The following is a 25,301-nucleotide window of genomic DNA, read 5'->3' as shown; positions in this document are numbered from 1 at the left end:
AATATGTTTTTGATGTGTTTTGATTTTTTTTTAACCCTTTACTTCAGGAGGCCCATTTATCAAGCTCCGTATGCAGCTTGGGGGCCCGTGTTTCTGGCGAGTCTTCAGACTCGCCAGAAACAGCAGTTATGAAGCAGCGGTCTAAAGACCGCTGCTCCATAACCCTGTCCTCCTCCTCTGAGCAGGCGGACAAGAAACGCCACAATTCAACCCGATCGAGTACGATCGGGTTGATTGACACCTCCCTGCTGGCGGCCGATTGGCCTCGAGTCTGCAGGGGACGGTGTTGCTCTCCACATTCAGTGAGGTCTTGCGGACCTGATCCGCACTGTCGGATCAGGCCCGCAAGACCTTTGATACATAGGCCTCCAAGTCTCAAGAAGCACCAAATATTCTAGCCCAGTTTTGCTTGCATTTATTCGCAAACTACAACTTTCAACTTTTTATACCAGCACTATTTAGGAAACTCCATTCATATTACCATGGACTTGTAATATCAAGTTGCAAGCTAATGTTAGTGCGGTCCAGCAATATTGTTTATCAATTAGCGCACCGCTTGTAATCTGGCCCTATATGTATGTTCTGGCAACCAAAGGGGTAAAATGACTGCCATATATATTCCAGACAGCCAATGGGGGATATCTATCAAGCCATCAACTTTGTTGAATTCAACGGCACCAAAACGCTCGCCTAGCATCGCAGCCACGGACCTGAATACGATCTCCATATTTATTAAAAAAGCGGGCAAAAAGCCAAACAGTCATCGATCTCGCATATATTCGGCTTTTTACCAACTTTATTTATACCCTGTCACTAAACGCTGTCACTATACTAAAATGTTTAACCCCTATCCTGCCGCTCCCGGACCCCGTCGCCACCTAAATAAATGTATAAACCCCTATCCCGCCACTCCTGGACCCTGCCGCCACCTAAATAAAGTTATTAACCCCTATCCCACCGCTCCCGGACCCCGCCGCCACCTTAATAAAGTTATTAACCCCTATCCCACCGCTCCCGGACCCCGCCGCCACCTTAATAAAGTTATTAACCCCTATCCCGCCGCTCCCGGGCCCCGCTGCAACCTAAATAAATGTATTAACCCCTATCCCGTCACTTCTGGACCTCAACGCCACCTTAATAAAATTATTAACCCCTATCCCGCCGTTCCCAGACCCCGCTGCCACTAAATAAATGTATTAACCCCTAAACCCCTAAACCTCTGGCCTCCTACATCACTACCACTAACTAAACCTATTAACCCCTAAACCGCCAGCCCCCCACATCTCCATAAACTAAATTAACCTATTAACCCCTAAACCTAACAAGCCGCTAACTTTAAATTAAAATTACCACATCCCTATCTTAAAATAAATTTCAACTTACCTGTAGAATTACAATACACTATTTTTAATATATTAATTAACCTACCCTTACTATTATACTACACTTAAATTAAACTACCAATTAAATTAACTAAATTACATACTAAAAAAACCTAACCCTACTCAAATTATTTAAATCTACTATTTAACCTTATTAAAAATTAAAAAAAAAAATAAACGCTAAGTTACAAAAAAGAAAAGAAAACCTAAATTACGAAAAAAACAAACCACATTATCAAAAATAAAAAAGGATTACACATAATCTAATAGCCCTATCAAAATAAAAAAAGCCCCCCCATAATAAAAAAAAACCTAGTCTACACTAAACTACCAATGGCCCTTAAAAGGGCCTTTTGTGGGGCATTGCCCCAAAGAAATCAGCTCTTTTACCTGTAAAAAAAATACTTACACCCCCCAACAGTAAAACCCACCACCAAACCAACCGCCCAAATAAAAACCCTATCTAAAATAACCTAAACTTCCCATTGCCCTGAAAATGGCATTTGTATGGGCATTGCCCTTAAAAGGGCATTTTGCTCTTTTACTGCCCAGACCCTACTCTAAAAATAAAACCCACCCAAAAAACCCTTAAATAAACCTAACACTAACCCCCGACGATCCACTTACAGTTCTTGAAGTCCCGCTTGAAGGATCCATCCAGCCGGCAAGAAGTCTTCATCCAGGCGGCAAGAAGTCTTCATCTGGGCGGACTCTTCCATCTTCATCCAGCCGGCGAAATCTTCATCCAGACGGCATCTTCTATCTTCATCCATCCGGCGTGGAGCGGGTCCATCCTGAAGACATCCGGCGCGGAGCTCCTCTTTAATACGATTGCCGCTGTAAACTGGAACTTGAATGCAAGTGACGTCATCCAAGATGGCATCCCTTGCATTCCTATTGGCTGAAAGGTTCCAATCAGCCAATAGGATTAGAGCTGCTAAAATCCTATTGGCTGTTCTAATCATGGATGAAGATGAAAGAGGCCAACCGGATGAAGACTTCTTGCCACCCGGATGAAGACTTCTTGACGACTGGATGGATCCTTCAAGCGGGACTTCAAGAACTGTAAGTGGATCGTCGGGGGTTAGTGTTAGGTTTATTTAAGGGTTTTTTGGGTGGGTTTTATTTTTAGAGTAGGGTCTGGGCAGTAAAAGAGCTAAATGCCCTTTTAAGGGCAATGCCCATACAAATGCCCTTTTCAGGGCAATGGGGAGCTTAGGTTATTTTAGATATGGTTTTTATTTGGGGGGGTTGGTTGGGTGGTGGGTTTTACTGTTGGGGGTGTTTGTATTTTTTTTACAGGTAAAAGAGCTGATTTCTTTGGGGCAATGCCCCACAAAAGGCCTTTTTAAAGGCCATTGGTAGTTTAGTGTAGGCTAGGGTTTTTTTATTTTTCGGGGGGCTTTTTTTATTTTGATAGGGCTATTAGATTATGTGTAATTCTTTTTTAGTTTTGATAATGTGGTTTGTTTTTTTCGTAATTTAGTTTTTTTTTCTTTTCTGTAACTTAGCGTTTATTTTTTTTTGTAATTTTTAATGTTTAAATAGTAGATTTAAATAATTTGAGTAGGGTTAGGGTTTTTAGTATGTAATTTAGTTAATTTAATTGGTAGTTTAATTTAAGTGTAGTATAATAGTTAGGGTAGGTTAATTAATAGTTTAAAAATAGTTTATTGTAGTTCTATAGGTAAGTTGAAATTTATTTTAAGATAGGGATGTGGTAATTTTAATTTAAAGTTAGCGGCTTGTTAGGTTTAGGAGTTAATAGCTTAATTTAGTTTATGGCGATGTGGGGGGCTGGCGGTTTAGGGGTTAATAGGTTTAGTTAGTGGTAGTGATGTGGGAGGCCAGAGGTTTAGGGGTTAATACGTTTATTTAGTGGCGGCGGAGTCCGGGAGCGCCGGGATAGGGGTTAATAATTTTATTTAGGTGGCGGCGGGGTCCGGGAGCGGCAGGATAGGGGTAATAATATTATGTAGGTAGCAGCGATGTCGGGGCAGCAGATTAGGGGTGTTTAGACTCTGGGCTTATGTTAGGGTGTTAGGTCTAAACGTAACTGTTTTCTACCATAGAAATCAATGGGATATCTGGCAGCATCGAACATAAGCTTTCGCTGCTGGGCTGGAATAGCCACGAGCGTACCTGTTAACTATTTAATAACTTTGAAAAAGTGTCATAGTGCCGAATGTGTATTCAAAACATCTGTAATGACGTAAGCATTGATCTGTATCAGATTGAGACCGGCGGATCGTATGTTACGTCACAGATTTCAACTTTTGCCGGTCTGTAGGCTTTGATAACTAGGTTGGATCAAGCTCGCAACAATTACGCTGTGGAATTCCAGCGTATTTGCGGTTGACGGCTTGATAAATATCCCCCAATGTATGTTGATAAAACACTGACCTGTATGTTGCTGTATGTTTTATGGGAGATTTGGGTTGGCTCCTAGTTGAAAACTTGAGTGGCTCCTAGGGTGGGGTTTTTGGGAGGAAACAATGGGGTCAATTTATTAATGTGCGAGTGGACATTATATGATGTAGCGCATCATGTCCGTTGCACATCGATAAATGCTGACAGCATACGCTGCCGGAATTTATCATTGCACCAGCAGTTCTTGTGAACTGCTGGTGCAATGCCACCCCCTGCAGATTCACGGCCGCCGAATTGTAGAATTTGCAATGCTGCCCCCTGCAGATTTGCGGCCGCTAGCAGGGGGTGTCATCAACCCGATTGGGTTTATTTCTGTCCGCCGACTCAGAGCAGGTGGAGAGGTTATGCTTCATAATGTCTGCTTCCGATGAGCCTGAAGGCTCACCGGAAATACGGGGTATCAAGCTGTATTCAATGGTGGTAGCCTCTGGTCATTTATCAAAGTAGAAATAGCCCTGTGCCCTTATGTAGCTTTGTAATGTAATATTTTTGCTTAAATTAATCCATGTAATATGTCTTCTATAATGTTTCATCCCTGAGTATCTCTGCAATGCATCAGTCTTGCCTGTGTCCGCAGTTCACTTATACGCAATTATTTATTTTAGCTATACACATTGCTATCCCTTTGTGATTTATTAGACAACCTCTGTATTTTCTCAATCTGTTATCAGTCTTTGCTATTCATTTTCATCCCCAATCTTGCTTGTTGTATCAGCTGATCCGGGACAACGTCTCTCTTGTTCCCCCAGGGCCATGGGTCGGAAGGAATGTGGAGAGACCCCAAACGAAGCAGGAGGCACTGACACACTGTGTGCCCTGTCTGAGGACACAACACAGGAAAAGCACATGGAGGACAGAGGACAGTGGGGCAACAAGTTGGAGTTTGTTCTGTCTGTTGCTGGAGAGATTATTGGTTTGGGGAACGTATGGAGATTTCCTTATCTATGCTACAAAAATGGAGGCGGTGAGTTTATTTAGTCAGTATATATTAGCAAATTCCCTCAGTGGGAGGGATCACATTTAGGGGCAGATACTGTCACAAGGCAGCTTCTGTTCTTGCACTGCAAATTATTTATCCATCAGAGCTTACTTAAAGGGACATAAACGTAGGTAGTATGGTGGGGCCGTACAGCAAAGCAGCAGTAAACAAAGTGGTGCTGATCTTGCTAGTTGGTATTTATTCACTGTACAGACAGCAGAACAACCAGTCAGTGCCTGCTAGTATGTATTTAAACCAAACCATCCTTTTATAACACACATTGTATTGCACACTGTCATGCAATAGTTTGCTGGGGTTGTACAGTCACAGCATATTCAATACTTCTATGTCATTTTAAGATAGTAAAGGCATATCCAGCCACTTTAATTGTAGTATTATTCTATAGAGAAAGGCTGTATTGGATAATGCAAAGAAAGTGAAAGTAGTGGTCTGAACGCTTAATTAGGACTATCTCACAGATCATTCTCATTGAATTAGATTCACTAAAGCTCTCTGTGCGTGTGAGATTCTAACAGAGAGATCAATGAAAGGGCGTCAGCTCAGTAACAATATGCAAATAAGTAAAACGATTGTATTGATAGCTCTTTATGAGATGGAAAAACAAATGCTATATATCATAGTACGCTTGAAGTTTTATGCAACTTATAGTATTTATTAAAGGGCCATACAACTTATGCCTTAAAGGGATAAAAAAAAAAACAGTAAAAACAAATATGTTAAATCAAAGTAAATATAAAAAGAAACAGCTTGTATAAAAATAACTATACAGCTTACTGTTTTCTTGCAAAATGAACACTTAGACATTCCACTTAGAAATTCTCAGTGTAGTCCCTGTCCTCAAGGATTTTGAGAAAGCTGACATGTTGGCAACGTAGGTTGCATTCTGCCTCTTCTGAACATGGACAAATCTGATTCCCTGTCTATCTAGTATTCACTTAATAGTAAACCAGCTCATGTTACTCTAGAAGATTTAAGACATCAAGCTAGCTATGCCTTCCCGTAAAGATCCCAGCCTCCTTGTTGGGCTGTGACAGGAAATAATAGACACTGCACAAATTAAGTTTAAAAAAGAATTAAAAAGTAAAATCCATTTAAAATGATGAATAATATATTGCAATGATTTATATTAAGTATAACCCATTGCTTAGTGCATTTTATTACAACAATTAAACAGATAGTTTCATATCCCTTTTAGATACAGCATGCAGTTTTAAGCAACTTTGTAGTTTACTCTTATTATCAATTTTTCTTTGTTCGTTTAGTATCTAATTGTAGCCACCAATCAGCAAGTTCTACCCAGGGTACTGAACCAAAAATAGCCCGGCTCCTAAACTTACAATCCTGCTTTTTCAAATAAAGATCCCAAGAGAACAAAGACAATTTGATAATAGGAATAAATAAGAAAGTTGCTTAAAATTGCATGCTCTATCTGAATCCTGAAAGAAAAAAATGTGGGTTTCATATCCCTTTAACCCCTTAGTGACCAGAGCCCTTTTCCATTTTCTGTCCGTTTGGGACCAAGGCTATTTTTACATTTCTGCGGTGTTTGTGTTTAGCTGAAATTTTCCTCTTCCTCATTTACTGTACCCACACATATTATATACCGTTTTTCTCGCCATTAAATGGACTTTCTAAAAATACCATTATTTTCATCATATCTTATCATTTACTATAAAAAAAATTATAAAATATGAGGAAAAATGGAAAAAAACACACTTTTTCTAACTTTGAACCCCAAAATCTGTTACATATCTACAACCACCAAAAAACACCCATGCTAAATAGTTTCTAAATTTTGTCCTGAGTTTAGAAATACCAAATGTTAACATGTTCTTTGCTTTTTTTGTAACTTATAGGGCAATAAATACAAGTAGCACTTTGCTATTTTCAAACCATTTTTTTTCAAAATTAGCGCTAGTTACATTGGGACACTGATATCTTTCAGGAATCCCTGAATATCCATTGACATGTATATATTTTTTTTTAGAAGACAACCCAAAGTATTGATCTAGGCCCATTTTGGTATATTTCATGCCACCATTTCACCGCCAAATGCGATCAAATACAAAAAATCGTTCACTTTTTCACAATTTTTTTCACAAACTTTCAGTTTCTCACTGAAATTATTTACAAACTGCTTGTGCAATTATGGCATAAATGGTTGTAAATTCTTCTCTGGGATCCCCTTTGTTCAGAAATATTAGACATATATGGCTTTGGCATTGCTTTTTGGTAATTAGAAGGCTGCTAAATGCCACTGCGCACCACACGTATTATTATGCCCAGCAGTGAAGGGGTTAATTAGGGAGCATGTAGGGAGCTTCTAGGGTTAATTTTAGCTTTAGTGTAGTGTTGTAGACAACCCCAAGTATTGATCTAGGCCCATTTTGGTATATTTCATGCCACCATTTCACCGCCAAATGCGATCAAATTAAAAAAAAAGTTAAATTTTTCACAATTTTAGGTTTCTCACTGAAATCATTTACAAACAGCTTGTGCAATTATGGCACAAATGGTTGTAAATGCTTCTCTGGGATCCCCTTTGTTCAGAAATAGCAGACATATATGACTTTGGCGTTGCTTTTTGGTAATTAGAATGCTGCTAAATGGCGCTGCGCATCACACGTGTATTATGGCTAGCAGTGAAGGGGTTAATTAGGTAGCTTGTAGGGAGCTTGCAGGGTTAATTTTAGCTTTAGTTTAAAGATCAGCCTCCCACCTGAATCATCAGACCCCCTGATCCCTCCCAAACATCTCTCTTCCCTCCCCTACCCCACAAATGTCCCCGCCATCTTAAGTACTGGCAGAAACTCTGCCAGTACTAAAATAAAAGGAAAATTTTGGCTTTTTTGTGCATTTTTTTTTGCATATTTACATATGCTTCTGTGTAGGATCCCCCTTAGCCCCCAACCTCACTGATCCCCCACCAAACAGCTCTCTAACCCTCCCCCTCTGACTTAATGTGCGCCATCTTGGGTACTGGCAGCTGTCTGCCAGTACCCATTTTAGTGAATAATATGCATTTTTTTTTATTAAAAAATGTCCCTTTTCTGTAGTGTAGCTTCCCCCCCCCCCCCCCAATACCAACCCCCCACCCCTCCAGATCCCTTAGATGCTTTGGTAAAAAATGATTTCATTTTATTTGACAATATAATACTTATAAAAAAATTTCTGTAGTGTAGCGGTTCCCACCCGCTCCCGCCCCGTGCACGCGCCTGCCCGCCACCCCCCGTGCCCGTGCGCGCCCCCGAAGGATCCGCCCCCGATCCCGCCCCCCTCCACCTTCCAGATCTCACCGATGGCCGCCCACCCGCCTCCCAAGTCGGCTCCCACCCACCAACGCTACCGGCCATCGATGTCCGGTGCAGAGAGGGCCACAGAGTGGCTCTCTCTGCATCGGATGGCCAAGGGGGGTTATTGCAGGATGCCTCCATATCGAGGCATCACTGCAATAACCGGAAAGCAGCTGGAAGCGAGCAGGATCGCTTCCAGCTGCTTTCCAGACCAAGGACGTACGCCACACGTCCTCGGTCATTAAGTGTATTTTTTTAGAGGACGTGTGGCGTACGTCCTTGGTCGTTAAGGGGTTAATGTTAGTGATTCAATTTGATGTCCCTATAGGGACTGTAGTACAGCAAGCCTTTAAAACATGGATTGCCAACTGGTGACATGTGGCTCCCTGAATTAGTTTTTGTGGCCCTGTGATAAAGTAGCATTAAAAATAAGTGCTCTAGGGACTTTTGGTAGATGGGCAAACAAGCACCTAGATTACGAGTTTTGCGGTAATAGGGGTGCGGTGCTAACGAGCAGTTTTCCCTCACTGCTCACTTACAGACAACGCTGGTATTATGGGTTTTTACAAACCCGGCGTTAGCCGCAGAAAAGTGAGTGTAGAGCGAAATTTAGCTCCACATCTCACCTCAATACCAGCGCTGCTTACGTAGCGGTGAGCTGCCAAAACGTGCTCATGCACGATTTCCCCATAGGGATCAATGGGGGAGAGCCGGCTGAAAAAAAAACCTAACACCTGCAAAAAAGCAGCGTTCAGCTCTTAATGCAGCCCCATTGATTCCTATGGGGAAATACATTTTATGTCTACACCTAACACCCTAACATGAACCCCGAGTCTAAACACCCCTAATATTACACTTATTAACCCCTAATCCGCTGCCCCGACATCACCGACACCTACATTATATTATTAACCCCTAATCTGCCGCTCCGGACACCGCCACCACCTACATTATATTTATTAACCCCTAATCTGCGCCCCCAATGTCGCCGCCACCTACCTACACTTATTAACCCCTAATCTGCCGCCCCCAACGTCGCCGCCACTATACTAAAGTTATTAACCCCTAAACCTAAGTCTAACCCTAACCCCCCTAACTTAAATATAATTTAAATAAATCTAAATAAAATAACTACAATTAACTAAATTATTCCTATTTAAAACTAAATACTTACCTATAAAATAAACCCTAAGATAGCTACAATATAACTAATAGTTACATTGTAGCTAGTTTAGGATTTATTTTTATTTTACAGGCAACTTTGTATTTATTTTAACTAGGTAGAATAGTTATTAAATAGTTATTAACGATTTAATAGCTACCTACTACCTAGCTAAAATAAATAAAAGTTACCTGTAAAATAAAACCTAACCTAAGTTACAATTACACCTAACACTACACTATAATTAAATTAATTCCCTAAACTAAATACAATTAAATACAATTTTCTAAAGTACGGAAAAAAACACTAAATTACAGAAAATAATAAAATAATTACAAGTTTTTTTAAACTAATTACACCTAATCTAATCCCCCTAATAAAATAAAAAGCCCCCCAAAATTATAAAAGCCCTACCCTATACTAAATTACAAATAGCCCTTAAAAGGGCCTTTTGCAGGGCATTGCCCCAAAGTAATCAGCGCTTTTACCTGTAAAAAAAAGTACAATACCCCCCAACATTAAAACCCACCACTCACACACCCAACCCTACTCTAAAACCCACCCAATACCCCCGTAATAAAACCTTACACTAACCCCTTGAAGATCACCCTATCTTGAGAAGTCTTCACCCAACCGGGCCGAAGTCCTCAACGAAGACAGGCGAAGTGGTCCTCCAGACGGGCAGAAGTCTTCATCCAAGCTGGGAAGAAGAGGTCCTCCAGAAGGGCAGAAGTCTTCATCCAGGCGGCATCTTCTATCTTCATCCATCCGGCGCGGAGCAGCTCCATCTTCAAGACATCCGACGCGGAGCATCCTCTTCAAACGACGTCCAACTGAAGAATGAAGGTTCCTTTAAATGACATCATCCAAGATGGTGTCCCTTCAATTCCGATTGGCTGATAGAATTCTATTAGCCAATAGGAATTAAGGTAGAAAAAATCCTATTGGCTGATGCAATCAGCCAATAGGATTGAGCTCACATTCTATTGGCTGATCTCCTTTACAGCCCTCTGTAAAGGAGAGCAGCAGACAGAGGCTACCCTATAACTTTACCTAAAACTGTCCCTGTGCCGCTTGACAATTTTAGGAAATATACAGTATTATTATTTGTGAGCTCTGTGCATCAAAAAAGGCTAAAGATGTCCCTTTAACCCATTTGTCTCTGCAGGAATTACATTTCTATCTTCTAACCCATACAAAACTAGAAGGAAATACACTTTAAACACACTGAAATGATCTTTTCATTCATATTTGCTTTACATTGAGCATAAGAGATGTCCTGTTAAACCTGTAACATAATGCTTTCTATAGTGTTGCCTGTTATAGGGAGCACAGTTTGCTGGAATCTTGGTCTAAGTCCCCTTTCTTCTTGCATTCTTTAAGGACTGAATCTATTTCACTGTATACTCACCTTTTACTCTGACTCACATGCACCCTGTTGCATTTTTTCAGAGCCTCTGTGAATCTATGCATTTAGTACTGAGCTTTCTGCTGTCTTTGGAAGCAATTAATTAAGAAGCGTGCAATGCTGTACAAGCGTCTCAAAGCACTTTGTATTTACAATGCTGCATTGTGAGTAAGAGGCTATGGTGATTGCTGTGCAGGGACTCTTGGGACTGAAGGTACTGCATGTTGGAGTCAGAGGAACAGATTAGTGCCAAAGACTTATAATAGGTGTAATCATCTGTTCACAACAAACCTAGCAGTGTGTGACCTTTATCTTGTACTATGAGCTTAGATGGTCATTTTTTATATATGGATATTATATACAATTCTTACATTGCAAAATATCTGAATACAAAATGATTATTATAAAATAATGCATGAATGCAATTGTATTAGCACAGTGCACTGTACATAGCTTTGCAAATTAAGAACAGCTCAGGTATACACCCCTTGAAATTCATGCTCCTTGTCTCCTTTGCTGTGGCCAGTTAGGGAAATATGTAAATGAGCTTGTTGTCTGAGATAACCAATCACTCTAGAACATTGCAGAATGCGATACATTTCAACAAACTTTAATATGATAGACAAACTCCGGGCTCTGTGGAATGGCACACGCAAAAGCTATCTCACATAAAAAGCATAACATAGATCTATGTTTCAACGTCCTGATTTAGATAGAGCATGCCATTTACTACTATTATCAAATATCCTTTGTTCTCTTGGTATCCTTTGGGTAGTAAACCTTGGCAGGCTCAGGAATGTGCATGTCAATAGCCAGGTTTACAATTATAATAAACATTGTCTGAAACACTGCTAAATTGATCGACTGGGGTTGCCATGTTCCTTGTTCAGAGGAGATTGCCTGGTATTTTAGGGCTGAACTGACCATACTAGGTGGGATCAGACTGATATACTTCAGGAAGGTTCTCTTCTGGGTGGTAGCTTGCCATAGAACAAGCTACTGAGCCGTTGTTCGTTCCTGGTAGAACACTTTTCTTTCTGTATACACAAACACTGCTAAAGACATATTCACTCTCCTGGATCTGTCTAGATATGCTTTTCAACAAAGGATAAGAGAACAAAGTACACTTTGTCATTAAAATTGGGAAGTGTCTTAAAATTGCATGCTCTATCCGAATTATGAGAATTTAATTTTGACTTTACTGTCTAGGATTTAATTTGGAGTTTTACGTCTCTTTAAGCTAGGACTCCCCGATGACAAACAGCATTATGCTGTGTCACTGAACAAAAGCAATAAAGGTAATGTCATATATTTTTATAGAATTCAAAACTAGTGAAAAGTGTAGATAAATTAATTCAGTGCCTCATATTGTTTTATAGGTGATTTTATCTATACAGTATAACCACATGATAAATAATTCCCTTTTGGCTTTCATTACAAATATTTTCTTTTAATTACAGTGATTAAATGCTCCACAGACAGGCGGCGGTTCTAAATACACGTTTATGCTGGTTTTACAGCGTCTCGTCGCCTGTAGGTTTTCTCTAAGTTGAGTTGACATTCTATTTTCACTACACATCTCACTTATATTCTCTGGTGGGAAAAAGAAAACATTTTTTTGACCCTTTCTTAGATTGCAGGATACACTGACAGCAGGACCCCGCAGATCCCAGCCTTTGTGCGCCTTTCAAATCATTCATTAGGTCAGAAATCACTTTCTCTCCTTATATACAGACCTATTAATCAATCTTTGGCCCACTATGTGATCAATGATTAACCCCAGCTATGCCAGGCTTTGCTATGAGAGACAGCATTGTATAGGCATAGCTGCTTGTTGGGGGCCAAGGAGGGTTTTGACCCCCTCTCGGCCGCAGGGAGTCTCTGCTGCCTTCACACTTAGTTAGGAGAAAGAATGGTGCTCCAGATCATTTTTCAAGCTGTTTTGTAAGAAGTTTCCGTTGCTTTCAGGATTGTTCTTTTGGGGGCAAGGAGAGAGGCCCTCAAGTCACCCCCTCCCTGACAGTTTTCTTATTTCGCTGTTTGCCTCTGCTTTCATTTGTATTGTGTATCTGGTCTCAAGAATTTAAATAAAAACATGGGGTAGGGAGTAGCTCACTAGAATTTGTTGTAAAGAAATAACACGTTTATGTGTAGTTGCACTAAACCCACACAAAGAATTCATTCTTACCCCTCCTGCATCTCTGTAAAATACAAACCAGGGTGGAATGGAATTTTTAGGCCCCACTGGGACTAATAGGGTGGAGCAGTCGATGACTTGAAATGTTTTAAACGGATTAATGCAAAGCGAACAGATAAAGTTTTGTTTACAAAACACATTTAGATATCCATTAGAGACATGGTTCTGATTTTTATTATATTTACTTCATCAAAAGAGGGTGTGAAGTCTTTTTTTATTATTATTAAAGGGGTATTTTGTTTTTATTTTATTTTTTATGGATGTTTTTTATGCTTAATAGAGAACTGTATGAGTTTTTGTAAACAAGCATTAAAGTTGTTTTATTTTGTATGTTGCATCTAAAAGAAATTCTTCTGAAATACATTACAGGTTATGTTTGTGTGTTTTTGAAAAATTTATATTTATGTGCTGGGGTAAAAAATATTTTTTAATATTTTTGTGTTTTTGAGGTAACTCTCTGCCCACCAATAGATCTGTGGTGGTTGGTTATCCTTGTAAGTCAGGGAGCAACATATATACAAGTAAGTTGTGCACAGATAAGCACTTCCTTTTAGTTTCAATAGCTATTTAAAGGGACAGTCTACACCAGAATTTTTATTGTTTTAAAAGATAGATAATCCCTTTATTACCCATTTCCCAGTTTTGTATAACTAACACATTTATAATAATATACTTTTAACCTCTGTGATTATCTTGTATCTAAGCCTCTGCAAACTGCCCCTTTTTTCAGTTCTTTTGACAGACTTGCAGTCTAGCCAATCAGTGCCTGCTCCCAGATAACTTCTCGTGCACGAGCACAGTGTTATCTATATGAAATACGTGAACTAACACCCTCTAGTGGTGAAAAACTGTTAAAATGCAATCTGAAAGAGGTGGGCTTCAAGGTCTAAGAAATTAGCATATGAACCTCCTAGGTTAAGCTTTCAACTAAGAATACCAAGAGAAAAAAGCAAAATTGGTGATAAAAGTAAATTGGAAAAGTGTTTAAAATTACATGCTCTATCTGAATCATGAAAGTTTATTTTGGCCTAGACTGTCCCTTTAATAAAAAAATGCTTGGTTGAAAGAAGGTTAGAAGGTAAAATAGTGCTATTCTATATGCATGACAGATTTTTCTGGGTTCAATGGGACTTTTATATAGCAGCATTTAGTTGTACACAACAATATATTTCCTGTTAGTTTCAATAAAGGTTTGCACAGTTTAAACACCAAGAGGCCTATTAATCAAATGTCTGTCGGACCTGATCGACAGTGCGGATCAGGTCCGACAGACATCGCTAAATGCGGAGAGCAATACGCTCTCCGTATTCAGCATTGCAGCAGACTCGCGGGAAAAACAGCCGCCAGCAGGGGGTGTCAATCAACCCGATCGTACTCGATCGGGTTGAATTGTGTCGATCTCTGTCCGCCTCATCAGAGCAGGCGGACAGGGTTATGGAGCAGCGGTCTTCAGACCGCTGCTTCATAACTGGTGTTTCTGGCGAGCCTGCAGACTCGCCAGAAACACGGGCCCTCAAGCTCCATTCAGAGCTTGATAAATGGGCCTCCAAGTTTTATTCAATTTTATTTAATGTGCTTGATTGTTTATTTCTTATGCAGGGTGCAATTGTTGAGAATGATATTGCTAACATTTCTTGAGTAGCCAAGCCAAGACACTGGGTAATAAATAATGTAGGTGTGCATGTACAGTGTAATATGGGAGGAGCCCAGCAGGATTTGGGTGCTCATGGTGTGATAATCTATCTACTAAGGGGTTACACATAGGTGCTGGATCCTGCAGTCCCATTCTGTACAGTGACAACTTACAGTTTTGCAAGAATGAAGCAGCTCCTTGGTTTTAATGGCAGACATTTAGCCATTTTACCAAACACGTTCTACTGTGTGAGAAAAGTTTAAAACCCCACTATTTTAGACAGAAAACGTCACAGCCATTTTGTATGTGAGCTATTAGCCCATACCATGAATCATGATTATCATGCAAATCCTTGCAAAATATAAACAAAGTAAACAATAAACAAATGTAGATAAACTGAATAATGATCAGTTCTACAGTATAATGTATATAATTAACACAGCATACACCCCTGTATATGCATAATGCCCCTGCTCAAAAGTTTTGCTCACATTTTGGAAGTGGAAAGGTTAATTTTGCACCTTTAAAATGTTTTGGTATTGTCATTTCACATTGTACAGTGGTATAAATTGAAACATCTGTATTGTAAGTGATAGACCTGCTTAACCCCTTAATGACCAGCATTGAATTGTACGTCGCTTATGGGGGTTCCTTTTTAAATAGCCACCAGCAAAAATATTAATACTGTTTTTATGCGACATACACATATATCCTGTTAGGGGCCATGTATTAGTATTTAACCCTTTGAGTGATAAGCACTTTCCCACCTGGGTGCTAAGATTTTTTAATGGTTTGTTGTTATTTTTTGAACAATTTTTTTTTAACTTTTCTTTTATTGTTGGAAAAGTTTCTAACACTGTTGGAAAGGTTAGGCGATTACCTTTCCAATGGTGGGTCTTGGGGTCTGTAGCTGCTTAGATGCATGGGATACAGGCTTCTAAGCAACATGCCCCCTGCTCCTATACTTAACATTGTTAAGTATAAATAAAGTTGCGTGGTGATGTCATCACATTATTGCGTGTGATGTCACCTCGCAAAACGGGAAGCCCCAGCGATGCCTGTCACTCTACAGGCACGATTGCCGGGGTAGGAGCGGGTGGGAGCCCCAGATCTCCCTCAAGGTGGGAGAGTGCTAGCGACGGCTCTGAGCCGTCATTAGCACCAGAGTGGGAAACTCCGTGACAGCTCAGAGCCATCGTTAGCAATCAGAGTGCTGTATGTATGTCAGAGTGTGTATTGTTTATAAATACATTTTTTTAAAAAAGAATACGCACATATACGACACTAGTGGGAGCTAGCTACTGATTGCCTGCACAGATTTGTCTCTTGTGATTGGCTAACAAGATGTGTTCATCTAGCTGCCAGTAGTGGAATGTTGTTCCTTCAGCAAAGGATAACAAGGGAATGAAGCAAATGTGATAATAGAAGTAAATTGGAAAGTTGTTTAATATTGTATGTTCTATCCAAATCATGAAACAAAATGTTGGGGTTTCCTGTCCCTTTAAATCTGGTACATATGCTTGTGCAATGCCACCCCCTGTTCAGTTGCGGCCATAATATATTTGACAGAATGTTTATTAATTTTTAATAATTTATATTATTTTTTTAAAATATTTTATATGTAATATTTTAATAACATGTCTTAAGAATACTAAGTTCTCATGTGTGTTAACCCGGCCACATTCAAGATATAAATTGAGAAACGTGTTGTGAAAAATGCAAATTTTACATTCCTGTGTTCTTCACATAGAAAATAATGTACTTTTTTATTATTAAATATATATTTCTATATATATATATCTGATACTGTTAATGTAAAATACAATTAGAAGAGCTCAGCACCTGTATCTCCTATTAGGTAAAAACCAAAAATGGAAAACGTCCACAGCACTATAAGTGATTATCTGTTTATTGTGGCATAACAGACAGGTAAGAGTGTGAAATTTCAGGCTCAAATGCCCTTAATCATGCATGATTAAGGGCATTTGAGCCTGAAACGTTGCACACTAAACTGTCTGTTATGCCACAATAAACAGATGATCACTTATAGTGCTGTGGACATTTTCCTTTTTTGGTTCATGTAAAATACATATCTATACCTATATATCTATAGGAATAGATATGCAGATGTAGTTATATACACATATATATATAAATATGTATTTTACAATAAAAAGGACATTATCCTGTAAAGGAAAAACATTGGAATGTGAAATATATACAGCGATTATACAGTATAACACATATAAACACAAGGGGCATATTTATCAAGCTCCGTATGGAGCTTGAGGCCCTTTGTTTCCGGTAAGCATTCAGGCTTGTCGGAAACAGAAGTTATGAAGCAGCGGTCTAAAGACAGCTGCTCCATAACTTGTCTGCCTGCTCTGAGACGGCGGACAGAAATCAACCCGATCTAATACGATCAGGTTGATTGACTCCCCCTGCTAGCGGCCGATTGGCTGCGAATCTGCAGGGGGCGGTATTGCACCAACAGTTCACAAGAACTGCTGGTGCAATGATAAATGCCAACAGCGTATGCTGTCGGCATTTATCAATGTGCAGCGATGTGCATCGGACATGATACGCTGCTTTGTATCATGTCCGCTCGCACATTGTTAAATATGCCCCAAAAAGCCATCAGATATATATCTATACAGTATATATAGACATATATATTTCTGAATAATTAGAACATATTCTGCTATATGAAAATTGAAATGTAAAAAAATAATATTTCATGTCCGATTAATGCACTTAAGGAAATGCGGTCAGGTTTGCGCTTTATTGATGTCTATGGGAAAATCCAGTAATGCAGTTGTGATATTGTAAGTTCAGCTTTTTACACACGTCGGTTTAGTTGGCAAGCAAAAACTTTTTGTTTTCAACTTGTAATATGCACAGTTTCTGACGCACGCAAAAATCCAGTCAAGCTGAGTTAGCACGCCAGTGTGAGTGATAGCACTCCACTCCTAATCTAGCCTTGTGTCAGCAGTGTTTGCAACAGTGTACAACATTGCTACAAACACTGGTGCAAGCACAGCTGACTTCGAGTTGTTTTTTTTAAAGGGACGTTAAACTCATATCCCTGTAAAATGTTTAACTAAGGAAAATAAAATAGCAAGGGACAGTAACATCAAAATGAAACTTTCATGATTTAGACAGAGTATGTGATTTTAAACAACTTTCCAATTTACTTCTATTATCAAATTGTATTTGTTCTCTTGATATCCTTTGTTAAGAGTAAAACTAGGTAGGCTGATAGAAGCTGCGAGCGTGCACTCGTCTTTAGCAAATCTATGGTAGCAGTGTTTGTAACTCTGTATAATCGCTATAAACAATGTTGAAAGCACTGCTGCTAGATATTTAGAGACACGTGCATGCTCCTAAACTCACCTAAGATTACTCTGTAATAAAGGATATTAAGAGAACTAATCAAAATTCATAATAGAAGTAAATTGGGAAGTTGTTTAAAATGTCATGTTCTATGCAGTCAATTTTGAGTTTACTGTCCCTTTAAGTATAGTGAAATTTACTTTTTTTTTTAAATGTACTAACATAATGCTGGAGTAAATATCCCTATTGGTATATATACTTTCATGTCACTCTTGTTACTAAGTCAGTAACGTTCTTCATTTTCAATTCATATGTGTTGCAATGTCTTAATCTGTTTTGCTCTTCAGACTGTACTTGGATTTCATTATATTGCACAATCATGCTATTAAACTGAAAATCTGCAGTATTTAAATATAAAAATAAAATAAAAAATATCAGCCACTATAAATATAAACACAAATATTTTAGGCATTGTTACCAGCCATAAATAATATAGCTTTTTTAGTTATGAAAATGTCCCTTTCATTAAAGGGAACATAATGGATGTATCATTTCTAATGAATTACTTCAATATCTATAGGAGGACTGCATTAGATTTGCATAATCAACAAATGCAAGATAACAAGACAATGCAATAGCACTTAGTCCGAACTTCAAATGAGTAGTAGATTTTTTTATAACACATTTCAAAGTTATGTATATTTCCACTCCCCTTGTACCATGTGATAGCAATCAGCCAATCACAAATGCATATACGTATAGTCTGTGAATTCTTGCACGTGCTCAGTAGGATCTGGTGACTCAAAAATTATAAATATAACAGTGCACAGTCTATATAAAAGACTGTGCACATTTTTTTTAATGGAAGTAAATTGGAAAGTTGTTTAAAATTACATGCTGTATCTGAATCATGAAAATGTAATTTAGCCTGAGTGTCCCTTTAGTGATATAATGGGCTAGATTACAAGTGGATCTCCAATGTATCGCACGTCTGTAAACAAGCAAATTACTTGCGTGTGATAAATAACCAGCCATTACAAGTGGCTGGTTATTGCTACCTCGAGCTTGCGGTAGCAATTTGTGCTCTGAAAATTAGCCAGAGTTCAGACCTCTGGTTAATTTTCAAAACATCCCCCCAATTGCCCCCAAATTATAGTGTATTGTAGGTTTTTATTTAAAGCAGTTTAAAGCTACAAAATCATTTTAAGTATTCTGGAACCAATTAGTTCATATTTCGTTTGCATTTAAAATAACTCCCCCCTTACTTTCTCTAACAACAATATAAAAGTATTGTGTAAAGTAGATTACTCTTATATGATACAAATGCAAGGCAATGGAAAAACTTATCTTCTTGCCTCTAATAATATTATGTGTAATATTGTTTAATCCAGTATTTCCTAAATGCTAGTTGTGATTTAATATATGTGTTCTCTTCTGCTCAGAGTGTAGTGAAAAGTGTTAATTGATTAGATACAATTTAAAATGGTTTATTTTGATAAGAATTATTGATTTCTTTTAGACTGCTATTGCAAGCAGATTCTTTTTTCAGTTATTAGATTTCACATACATGTCTTCAAATAACTGAAAAGCAGTGGTCAGTACATTGCACCTATAGTGAAATCCTGCAACATACAAATTTGTAAGCAAACTGTTAGCCAATTTGAAAAGTTTTAAAATGTTTGTATCTTTATTAATATACATTGTTTCTAAAAACAAAATCAACAGTCAAGTGCATCTATTATATTTCTCACTACATTGTTATTCTAAGCTATCTGCCAGCTTAGTTTAAAGAAATGTTCTCTCCCTTTTTATTTGTATTTTCTATTTTGGATTCTTGTGTGAAGCGGGTATTGTCCCAGTTCCTTCCATACAGTGTGTTCAAGACATTGATTTGCTTTTGAACCATATTTAAAAGGGTGTCTATAAACAGTTCCCACGTTGTATTAAGTCTGTACTCCTCTAGGTCTTTGTCCTGCAATGACAAAGCTCATTCATGTTATAAAAAGTGTTTCATTTCTCCTACCATTCTATTTAAGTAGGGCCGCTTGATTGTATCCATATGTAGAGAACACACTTACTAGCTAAAGTGCAAAAAACTTTAGATTGTTTTGTGTGTGTGTTGTTTTCTTGGCAATATAAAAAAGCACCTGCTATAAAATAGTCCACTGTGAAATATGCACAATAAAGAAAACGAGAAATAAAATAAAAATAAAACATTTTTTGGCATCTAGTGAGAGACAACACAATAGGAGAAATGGGGCAATAGAGTCTTTATGAAGTCTGCTTACTGCGCTTAAAGGGACAGTAAGCTCTGAGATTTTAATATAAAAGGTTTAGCTATACATTGTAAAACTGTGCAATATACTTTCATGATGAATTTAGCCCCCTTTTCCTTTATTTTATTTCTTAAAACTGTGATTGTTTTTATTAATATTCAGAACTGGAAATTCACACTGCAGACTTCTCAAGGCAAACCTTGCTGCATATTTATCTAATTGGATTTTTTGATAACTGCAAAACAATGTACTTTATTATAACTATATGACTATGAATAGCCTTGACAGCTGCAAACTCAAGCCCGGATTGGCTCCATCAAATGAAGCATGCAGTGGGTGGAGTTTAACTATTGAAAAACAATTGCAGCAAACACAATGTTATTATTATTTTCTTACATGTTAAGACTTGGGGGCCGATTTACCAATGTCTGGCAGACATGATACGCTGTGTCGGCATTTAATATTGCACAAGCAGTTTTGGTGAACTGCATGTGCAATGCCGCCCCCTGCAGATTTGCGGCCAATCGATAGCAGGGGATGTCAATCACCTCGATCGTATAGGATCGGGTGTATTGATGTCCGCAGCCTCAGAGCAGGCGGAACAGCAGCAAACTTAAGACCGCTGCTTCTTAAGTCCTGTTTCCGGCGAGCCTGAAGGCTCGCGCAAAAACAGGGGGATCAGGGGCCATTTGGCCCCTTAATATGATATATTATTCTGTAGCAAGATAACAGAAATGTCTTCTTACTACAAGGTGTTTTCTGTCTCTTTTTAGTATAGGTGAAAAATTCTGACCACTCATCTTGAACTATTTTACCATAACAAACAGACACATAACAAAAAAGATATGCAAATAGTTTATAATTATATACATTTACATAAACCATTTTGCAAGTGAGTTTCCTAAGTGTTGCAATAATTATTGTTTTCTGTAAGAAAGGTTCTCCTGTATAAGGTACCTCAAGCAGGTATACATGTTAAAGGGATACTAACCCCATATTTTTTTCTTCCATGATTCAGGCAATTTTAAGCAACTTTCTAATTTACTCCTATTATTAAATTTTTGTCTTCGTTCTCTTGGTATCTTTATTTGAAAAAGCAGGAATGTAAGCTTACAAGCCGGCCCATCTTTGGTTCAGCACCTGGTTAGCGCTTGCTGATTGGTGGCTAAATGTAGATGGGCCGGCTCCTAAGATTACATTCCTTCTTTTTCAAATAAAGATACCAAGAGAACGAAGACAAATTTTAATAATAGGAGTAAATTAGAAAGTTGCTTAAAATTGCATGCTCTGAGGCCTATTTATCAAATGTCTGTCGGACCTGATCCAACAGTGCGGATCAGGTCTGACAGACATCACTAAATGTGGAGAGCAATATGCTCTCCATATTCAGCATTGCACCAGCAGCTCTTGTGAGCTGCTGGTGCAACGCCTCCCCCTGCAGACTCGCGGCCAATCGGCCGTCAGCAGGGGGTGTCAATCAACCCGATCGTACTGGATCGGATTGAATTGTGGCGATCTCTGTCCGCCTCATCAGAGCAGACAGACAGGGTTATGGAGCAGCAGTCTTTAGACCGCTGCTTCATAACTGCTGTTTCTGGCAAGTCTGAAGACTCGCCAGAAACACGGGCCCTCAAGCTCCATTCGGAGCTTGATAAATGGGCCCCTCTATCTGAATCAGCCACCTTATGTGCATCTATAAATCTAAACCATTGTGACAGTCGCTTTTTGCAGGGTTCTCAAACTCTAATCCATTAGAAAACCTCATTACAACCCAGTTATCAATAGATTGTCAAAGCTTTTGTGACACAATAACACCCCCTCTACCTTATGTGTGGATTCCAGTCCATCAGAAAACAACTTTTTCAACCTCTTTTTAGCCTTTTTAGACTTTTCCTGAGGGTCTACAGTGTGTAATGAGGATTGTGGGTGGAGTTGTATGCGTCACTTGTGCGGACCTATTACTGATGGGACGAGGTCACATGTTTCTCTGGAAAAGTTGGCTGGTTGGCAGGTGGGGTTAAGCGGTTAGTGGATGGAATTGTTATTTTATTTGGCAGAGTCTGGATGGTCCATAGTTAATTCTCCTGGACATTTAAAAGGAAAACTGCAAGAGGGACAGCATGGCAGAGCAAACCGTGACAATCCTGCAGTAAGTGGGAGCACTATTGTCATGTTTATATTTTAGAATCATTAATACCCCTTTTTATTACATTTCTTTGATAGTTTTTATTGTTGTGAGTTTAAAGGGACAGTCTACGCCAGAAATGTTATTGTTTCAAAAGATAGATAATCCCTTTATTACCCATTCCCTAGTTTTGCCTAACCAACACAGTTATATAAAAACACTTTTTACCTCTGTGATTATCTTGTATCTAAGCCTCTGCAAGCTTCCCCCTTATTTCAGTTCTTTTGACAGACTTGCATTTTAGTGTAAATGGTGTATCCAGGCGCCAACAATGGAGGCTAAGGTTAAAACTAATTGATAATATTCAATTGTGGCAATTCCTCTATTGTAAACAGTATTAATATAAATTTATTAAAACATGAACATAAAATCTAGCAGAAAAGCATGGATCCACGCTAAAAAATTTAAAATTTACAATTTACATAAAAACAATAAACTTAGACTGTATGCAGGGTAATCATAAAAATTATACAATGGTCTCTTAAAACTAATAAGTGCAGTGATGCGTGGGAGAGCTTCCGCTCCACACTGCGAGTACAAGATAGTCCAAGTGGTGGTGACAGTGATAAAAGATAAATAAATAAGACTCCTGTGAACAATAAATTAATTTAAAAATATTGTGAAAAGTCAATCCTGTCAAAAACAAAAATTTCAATCCTGTGTGAGAAAAAATCACTCCTGTGAAAAAATAATAATAACTCAACTCCTGTTTGCAAAATTATAATGTCAATCATGTGACTCAATGATGTCTAATGTTTGCTGTGCTTTGTTGTTTATCCTTTTGATGCCGTGTTCCAAAAATTTTTTTGTGATGTATGTTGCAAAGTTGTATAACAAGTGATAGAAAAAAATTAGAAAAAAATAGAAAAAAATGCAGGGAAAAAATGTGAAGAAAGTGCCCTTTGGAGACTGAGCTCCGGATATAAAAATTAACGATACACTAGGAACAACAAACAAATAATGCCAACCGATAACCTGTGGGAAAAAATAAAACACAATGTGTAGAAAATTTCTCAAATGTACCCTCCTAATGGAATAGAGCTTACCAGGTCTACGCGTTTTGGCCTTTCCTAGGCCTTTATCAAGTCTTGATAAAGGCCTAGGAAAGGCCGAAACGCGTAGACCTGGTAAGCTCTATTCCATTAGGAGGGTACATTTGAGAAATTTTCTACACATTGTGTTTTATTTTTTCCCACAGGTTATCAGTTGGCATTATTTGTTTGTTGTTCCTAGTGTATCGTTAATTTTTATATCCGGAGCTCAGTCTCCAAAGGGCACTTTCTTCACATTTTTTCCCTGCATTTTTTTCTATTTTTTTCTAATTTTTTTCTATCACTTGTTATACAACTTTGCAACATACATCACAAAAAAAATTTTGGAACACGGCATCAAAAGGAAAAACAACAAAGCACAGCAAACATTAGACATCATTGAGTCACAGGATTGACATTATAATTTTGCAAACAGGAGTTGAGTTATTATTATTTTTTCACAGGAGTGATTTTTTCTCACACAGGATTGAAATTTTTGTTTTTGACAGGATTGACTTTTCACAATATTTTTAAATTAATTTATTGTTCACAGGAGTCTTATTTATTTATCTTTTATCACTGTCACCACCACTTGGACTATCTTGTACTCGCAGTGTGGAGCGGAAGCTCTCCCACGCATCACTGCACTTATTAGCTTTAAGAGACCATTGTATAATTTTTATGATTACCCTGCATACAGTCTAAGTTTATTGTTTTTATGAAAATTGTAAATTTTAAATTTTTTAGCGTGGATCCATGCTTTTCTGCTAGATTTTATGTTCATGTTTTAATAAATTTATATTAATACTGTTTACAATAGAGGAATTGCCACGATTGAATATTATCAATTAGTTTTAACCTTAGCCTCCATTGTTGGCGCCTGGATACACCATTTACACTTGATTCATTTTAGGTGGTAGCTAGGTACCACCGTTCCGGGCATACAAGGTTTAGTAGGCGCTGGGATATACCTACATTTAGACATGCATTTTAGCCAATCAGTGCTGGCTCCTAGGAACTCCATGTGCGTGAGCACAGTGTTATCTATATGACACACATGAACTAACACCCTCTAGTGGTGAAAACTGTCAAAATGCCCTGAGAGAATAGGCGGCCTTCAAGGGCTTAGAAATTAGCATATGAACCTCCTAGGTTTAGCTTTCAACTAAGAATACCAAGGAACAAAGCAAAATTGGTGATAAAAGTAAATTGGAATTTAAAATGATATGCCCTATCTGAATCATGAAAGTTTATTTTGGACTAGACTGTCCCTTTAACCATATATTTTTTTATAGAATCTAGTTATTTTAGTGTTTTTTTCTCAATTTAAATGACAACTGTTCTAATAGATTAAAATAGATTAGAAAAGAGATTGTAACGTGGGCTATGGAGATAGCCTGTAGTTAAAAAAAATCAACAAAACTAGTATACAATTTTGTACAGAATTCCTGAAGGATTGTAATGTTCTCACATATCAGTAATTTATAGTATGAATGGATTAGAGAAAAGGTTTCCAAGTCTGAACACAAGTGAGTCATAATCAGTAAGATAGTAAACAGCTCAGGATAAGAAATCTATCAAATCTGGCTAGCTAGAGGTAGGAATGGGCATTTGGCTTATATGTGATAATCCGTAGGCGGAAGAAGGTGCCACTCGCAGCATTCAGTTCTTTACTTGCAGTATTTGGCTTTTTCGAAGTCCGATTTCTTCTTCTGAAAAGGCAACACACTAATCTCTGTGCAAATCCAGATCTTTATGCGTTGTATTTTCACAAGAAATCTGGCTACAAAAAGAGCCAAATGCTACGAGGGGCACTTCCTTCGGCATTCGGATTATCACAAATGAGCCGAATGCACATGCCTAATTAGAGGTACTTAAGGACTGCAGTTGAGAATCAATGGTATAGGAAACAGCTTGCACCCAAAGGAACATTAAGCTCAAAAAATATATTCCATGCATGTGAAAGTACAG

General features: G+C 38.3%; 1 protein-coding gene across 1 annotated transcript in view; it reads left to right on the top strand.

Moving 5' to 3' along the window:
- Positions 1–25,301, top strand: part of LOC128664124 (sodium- and chloride-dependent betaine transporter) — a 224,767-nt gene that overhangs the window by 84,781 nt on the left and 114,685 nt on the right. The window contains exon 2 of the mRNA XM_053718820.1: positions 4,562–4,776. Coding sequence (XP_053574795.1) covers positions 4,566–4,776 — 211 coding nt within the window. The 5' untranslated portion in view covers positions 4,562–4,565. The remainder of the gene's footprint in view (positions 1–4,561; positions 4,777–25,301) is intronic.

Source organism: Bombina bombina, chromosome 6 (genome assembly GCF_027579735.1).
Source record: "Bombina bombina isolate aBomBom1 chromosome 6, aBomBom1.pri, whole genome shotgun sequence".
NCBI classification, from domain to species: domain Eukaryota; kingdom Metazoa; phylum Chordata; class Amphibia; order Anura; family Bombinatoridae; genus Bombina; species Bombina bombina.
Note: the sequence above shows the minus strand (reverse complement) of the source record. Positions and strands in the feature narration are given on the sequence as shown.